Source organism: Cherax quadricarinatus, chromosome 6 (assembly GCF_038502225.1).
Source record: "Cherax quadricarinatus isolate ZL_2023a chromosome 6, ASM3850222v1, whole genome shotgun sequence".
In the NCBI taxonomy this organism is placed as follows: Eukaryota; Metazoa; Arthropoda; class Malacostraca; order Decapoda; family Parastacidae; genus Cherax; species Cherax quadricarinatus.
This window is the reverse complement of record NC_091297.1, coordinates 3,335,872-3,342,536: the sequence shown is the minus strand read 5'-3', so window position 1 is coordinate 3,342,536 and position 6,665 is coordinate 3,335,872. Positions and strand designations below refer to the sequence as shown.

Here is a 6,665-nt window from a genome sequence, read left to right as displayed (position 1 = left end):
GGAAGAAAGGGCAAAATCAGTGTTTATCCATGGGCTTCAGGAGAGAGAGGAAAGGACACACACTGAAAGGAAGCAGGAAGAAAGAAAGGAGATTGAGAAAATCATCACGGAAATAGGTGAAGAGATGGACGAGATAGTAAATTTTCAGAGAATAGGGGGGTACTCGAAGGGGAGAAAACGACCAATCAAGCTGATTCTCAGGACGGAAACAGTGCGGAACAGGATCCTCCAAGAGAAACCACGATTGAAATACTCGGAAGAGTACAAGAGGGTGTTCCTAGACAGAGACAGAACAAAATCAGAACGACAGCAGCTGAGGGAGAGGACAAAAAAGCGAAAGGAGCTAGGAAAAGAGACAAGGAGGGAATCAGCAGAGGTCAGTCAGAGCAGGACAGAACAGCAAGGGCAAGCACACACACAACTACTCTCAGAACCATACAACCTATCACACCATCCCAACACACACTACAATCCATACCCACAGCCTCCACCCAACACCGAGCTATAGAATCCCACAGTATGCCACCAGGTCTCCCACCCTCACAGGCCCCCCAAACCACAGTGTTGGAAAGGAAACTGAAGGTATGGTACACAAACGCTGATGGAATAACAAATAAGTGGGAGGAGTGGCACGAAAGAGTCAAAGAAGCATCACCGGACATCATAGCTCTCACAGAAACCAAGCTTACAGGTATGATAACAGATGCCATCTTTCCAACGGGATACCAAATCCTGAGGAAAGACAGAGGGAACAGGGGGGGTGGAGGAGTGGCGTTGCTGATCAAAAATCGCTGGAATTTTGATGAGCTGGAGAGAGGAGATAGCGGAGAAGAAAGTGATTACATAGTGGGAACACTTCACTCTGGAGGTCCCAAGGTGGTAATAGCAGTGATGTATAACCCACCACAGAACAGCAGGAGGCCAAGGCAAGAGTACGACGAGAGCAATAGAGCGATGGTTGACACACTGGCTAGAGTGGCCAGAAGAGCTCATGCATGCAGGGCAAAGCTCCTGATCATGGGTGACTTTAACCACAAGGAGATCGATTGGGAGAACTTGGACCCACATGGGGGCCAAGATACATGGAGGGCTAAGATGATGGAGGTGGTACTGGAGAACTTCATGTACCAACACGTAAGGGACACTACAAGAGAGAGAGGAGAGGATGAACCAGCAAGGCTGGACTTAGTATTCACCTTCAGTAGTGCAGATATCGAGGACATCACATATGAAAGACCCCTTGGGGCCAGTGACCATGTGGTTTTAAGCTTCGAATACACAGTAGAGCTACAAGTGGAGGGAGAAGCAGGAAGGCCAGGACGAATGAAGCCAAACTACAAGAAAGGGGACTACACAGGAATGAGGAACTACCTGAACGGGGTTCAGTGGGACAGAGAACTGGCAGGGAAGCCAGTTAATGAGATGATGGAATATGTAGCAACAAAATGCAAGGAGGCTGAGGAGAGGTTTGTACCCAAGGGTAACAGGAGTAATGAAAAAGCCAGGATGAGCCCATGGTTTACCCAAAGGTGCAGGGAGGCAAAAACCAAGTGTGCTAGGGAATGGAAGAAATATAGAAGGCAAAGGACCCAGGAGAATAAGGAGAACAGTCGTAGAGCCAGAAACGAATATGCACAGATAAGAAGGGAGGCCCAAAGACAATATGAAAATGACATAGCAGCGAAAGCCAAATCTGACCCGAAACTGTTGTACAGCCACATCAGGAGGAAAACAACAGTCAAGGACCAGGTAATCAGGCTAAGGAAGGAAGGAGGAGAGACAACAGGAAATGACCGTGAAGTATGTGAAGAACTCAACAAGAGATTCAAAGAAGTGTTCACAGAGGAGACAGAAGGGACTCCAGAAAGACGGAGAGGTGGGGCACACCACCAAGTGCTGGACACAGTGCACACAACCGAGGAAGAAGTGAAGAGGCTTCTGAGTGAGCTAGATACCTCAAAGGCAATGGGGCCAGATAACATCTCCCCATGGGTATTGAGAGAGGGAGCAGAGGCGCTATGTGTACCCCTAACAACAATATTCAATACATCTATCGAAACAGGGAGATTGCCTGAGGCATGGAAGACAGCAAATGTAGTCCCAATCTTTAAAAAAGGAGATAGACATGAAGCATTAAACTACAGACCAGTGTCACTGACATGTATAGTATGCAAAATCATGGAGAAGATTATCAGGAGAAGAGTGGTGGAACACCTAGAAAGGAATGATCTCATCAACAGCAGCCAGCATGGTTTCAGGGACGGGAAATCCTGTGTCACAAACCTACTGGAGTTCTATGACATGGTGACAGCAGTAAGACAAGAGAGAGAGGGGTGGGTGGATTGCATTTTCTTGGACTGCAAGAAGGCGTTTGACACAGTTCCACACAAGAGATTGGTGCAAAAACTGGAGGACCAAGCAGGGATAACAGGGAAGGCACTACAATGGATCAGGGAATACTTGTCAGGAAGACAGCAGCGAGTCATGGTACGTGGCGAGGTGTCAGAGTGGGCACCTGTGACCAGCGGGGTCCCGCAGGGGTCAGTCCTAGGACCAGTGCTGTTTCTGGTATTTGTGAACGACATGACGGAAGGAATAGACTCTGAGGTGTCCCTGTTTGCAGATGACGTGAAGTTGATGAGAAGAATACACTCGATCGAAGACCAGGCAGAACTACAAAGGGATCTGGACAGGCTGCAGACCTGGTCCAGCAATTGGCTCCTGGAGTTCAATCCCACCAAGTGCAAAGTCATGAAGATTGGGGAAGGGCAAAGAAGGCCGCAGACGGAGTACAGTCTAGGGGGTCAGAGACTACAAACCTCACTCAAGGAAAAAGATCTTGGGGTGAGTATAACACCAGGCACATCTCCTGAAGCGCACATCAACCAAATAACTGCTGCAGCATATGGGCGCCTAGCAAACCTCAGAACAGCATTCCGACATCTTAATAAGGAATCGTTCAGGACCCTGTACACCGTATACGTTAGACCCATATTGGAGTATGCGGCACCAGTTTGGAACCCACACCTAGCCAAGCACGTAAAGAAACTAGAGAAAGTGCAAAGGTTTGCAACAAGACTAGTCCCAGAGCTAAGAGGTATGTCCTACGAGGAGAGGTTAAGGGAAATCAACCTGACGACACTGGAGGACAGGAGAGATAGGGGGGACATGATAACGACATACAAAATACTGAGAGGAATTGACAAGGTGGACAAAGACAGGATGTTCCAGAGATTGGACACAGTAACAAGGGGACACAGTTGGAAGCTGAAGACACAGATGAATCACAGGGATGTTAGGAAGTATTTCTTCAGCCACAGAGTAGTCAGTAAGTGGAATAGTTTGGGAAGCGATGTAGTGGAGGCAGGATCCATACATAGCTTTAAGCAGAGGTATGATAAAGCTCACGGCTCAGGGAGAGTGACCTAGTAGCGATCAGTGAAGAGGCGGGGCCAGGAGCTCGGACTCGACCCCCGCAACCTCAACTAGGTGAGTACAACTAGGTGAGTACACACACACACACACACACAAAAGAAAAATTGCAAAGGTTAGTGGATGAGTTTGAGAATGTGTGTAAAGGTAGAAAGTTGAAAGTGAACATAGAAAAGAGTAAGGTGATGAGGGTATCAAATGATTTAGATAAAGAAAAATTGGATATCAAATTGGGGAGGAGGAGTATGGAAGAAGTGAATGTTTTCAGATACTTGGGAGTTGACGTGTCGGCGGATGGATTTATGAAGGATGAGGTTAATCATAGAATTGATGAGGGAAGAAAGGTGAGTGGTGCGTTGAGGTATATGTGGAGTCAAAAAACGTTATCTATGGAGGCAAAGAAGGGAATGTATGAAAGTATAGTAGTACCAACACTCTTATATGGATGTGAAGCTTGGGTGGTAAATGCAGCAGCGAGGAGACGGTTGGAGGCAGTGGAGATGTCCTGTCTAAGGGCAATGTGCGGTGTAAATATTATGCAGAAAATTCGGAGCGTGGAAATTAGGAGAAGGTGTGGAGTTAATAAAAGCATTAGTCAGAGGGCAGAAGAGGGGTTGTTGAGGTGGTTTGGTCATTTAGAGAGAATGGATCAAAGTAGAATGACATGGAAAGCATATAAATCTATAGGGAAAGGAAGGCGAGGTAGGGGGTCGTCCTCGAAAGGGTTGGAAAGAGGGGGTAAAGGACGTTTTGTGGGCGAGGGGCTTGAACTTCCAGCAAGCGTGCATGAACGTGTTAGATAGGAGTGAATGGAGACGAATGATACTTGGGACCTGACGATCTGTTGGAGTGTGAGCAGGGTAATATTTAGTGAAGGGGTTCAGGGAAACCGGTTATTTCATATAGTCGGACTTGAGTCCTGGAAATGGGAAGTACAATGCCTGCACTTTAAAGGAGGGGTTTGGTATATTGGCAGTTTGGAGGGATATGTTGTGTATCTTTATACGTATATGCTTCTAAACTGTTGTATTCTGAGCACCTCTGCAAAAGCAGTGATAATGTGTGAGTGTGGTGAAAGTGTTGAATGATGATGAAAGTATTTTCTTTTTGGGGATTTTCTTTCTTTTTTTGGGTCACCCTGCCTCGGTGGGAGACGGCCGACTTGTTAAATATATATATATATATATATATATATATATATATATATATATATATATATATATATATATATATATATATATATATATATATATATATATATATATATATATATATATATATATATATATATATATATATATATATATATATATATATATATATATATAACATCATTTATACATATTTTAAAGAATTTGTGGTTAAGTGAGCAGTGTGTGACAGTAGTTACTTCAGCAGCATGGTGGTGACGCGGATAGCTGGCGCAGCAGTGGTGGACTTGGTCCTGGACGTCCTCAACCCCACCAGGAGGACACTGCTATATTCTTCAGGGACGGACGCCGCAGGATCGACTATGTGCTTGTGTACGAGGACTCTGGAGGCGCGAGTCGCAGGGGCTGCGAGGAACGCGATAAAACCCTCAACAGGACACAATCCACCAGCGAGAAGAGAGCCTTGAAGCACGAGTCTTGGAGAGAAAGGTTTATGAACTCACTGGTGAAGGCAGGACTACACATGGAAGAGGTGAGTGGTGGGAGGAAGCAAGGGAGAGTAGAAGGAATGGAGGAAGAAAGACAGGATAAAGTGGGAAGAGGAGGAGGAGGAGGAGGAAAAAGAAAGAAGATACCTAGCTTACAAAATTTGTACTGTTAAGTTTGATCACATTCCACTTGTCATATATTTCTCTGCAAGTATTTCTGTTCATGTTTACGCTCAAACATTTAACATTTCCGTTGTTACATTATATTTGTTTGTGTAATTGTTAGAGTGAGGCTAACATAGGTTATCTCCTCGTGACACTTGGGCTCATTGTGGTAGCAGGTGACAAATTGAGTTCATGGCAACATAAGCCTTCATTAGGGGACGGGTGACAGTTGTGGGAGGCACTGTGGGCAAGTTAATGACCTCCATATAACTGTGCTTTATCTCTTTCTCTCTCTCTCTCTCTCCCTCTCTCTTTTTTTTTTTTTTTTTTTTTTTTTTTTTTACACAGGGTTTGACAAGGTTAAGGATCCCTAGCTTTATTGACAGCTATTTACAGGTTAAGGATTCCTAACTTTATTGGCAAGCTAAGAGCTGTTACCTACATCACCTCATTTGAAAGCATTTTTATTGTTATGAGACATACAAGTAGGGAACAGGATGAAGTTGGAGCCATCTGTGGGCCAGCATTTTCATTTGATCAACTGACTTTATCTCGTTGACATCATTATGCTGTACGAATGTGTTCCATACTCGAGTCATCCTGGGTATGTATGATCTCAGATGGAGTGATGTTCTGGAGAAGGGTACAGCCAGAGTGAAGTTGCTGCTTTCTGCCCGTCTTGTGGCATAAAAGCTTGTTTCACGCTGTCCTCGAAGTGGATCCAAGTGTGGTATTTTGACAATATTGGCCTTGTACATAACAGTAAGGCCACCCACATCCCTCCTATGTTGAAGGCTCTGCTGAAATGACAGATCTATCCAGGATGGGTCCAGGCGAGAGATGAGACGTCTTGCTCTGTTCTCTACTCTGTCAAGCAGTCGCAGATGAGAGGGGGGGGGCAGGCAAACCAAGAAAGTGGAGCATACTCAAGGTGTGAGCGTACTTGTGTCTCGTACAGGATCTTGCAACCCCTACTGTCAAGCAGATGCGAGATACGGCGAAGTGCTGTAAGCTTCCTGGCTGCCTTGTTTGCAAGATTTACAACATGGTTCTTCATGGTTAGTTTGGAGTCAAATTTCACCCCAAGGATATCAACTTCTTCTCCAGGTGCCAACATCCTCCCATTCATCCTTACTACTGCACCAGCATTACCATCATGGTGCCTAGAGACGATCATCATTTGCGTTTTCTCAGGTGCAAATGTTACTTGCCATCTATTTCCCCAAGCTGATATAGCTCTCAGCTGGTGATTGATGTAGCTTAGAGCAGCTGGCATTTCTTCTCTTGGATAAGTGAATGTCAGTGTACAGTCGTCTGCATATGCATGTGATTCTGGGATGAGATGAAGAAGGTCGTTGAAGTAGACATTCAATAACAATGAACCCAGCACGCTTCCTTGTGGAACACTTGCCCCAATAGGATGCCTTGC

At 45.3% G+C, this 6,665-nt stretch overlaps 1 protein-coding gene across 6 annotated transcripts in view; it reads left to right on the top strand.

Moving 5' to 3' along the window:
* The window catches only part of LOC128691998 (anoctamin-7-like), a 639,071-nt gene that overhangs the window by 452,418 nt on the left and 179,988 nt on the right, over positions 1-6,665 (top strand). For 4 of the 6 annotated variants that reach the window (XM_070079896.1, XM_070079890.1, XM_070079884.1 and 1 more), the window contains exon 4: positions 4,828-5,115. In XM_070079896.1, coding sequence (XP_069935997.1) covers positions 4,828-5,115 — 288 coding nt within the window. The remainder of the gene's footprint in view (positions 1-4,827; positions 5,116-6,665) is intronic. The other 2 variants (XM_070079897.1, XM_070079874.1) reach the window with 1 other exon arrangement.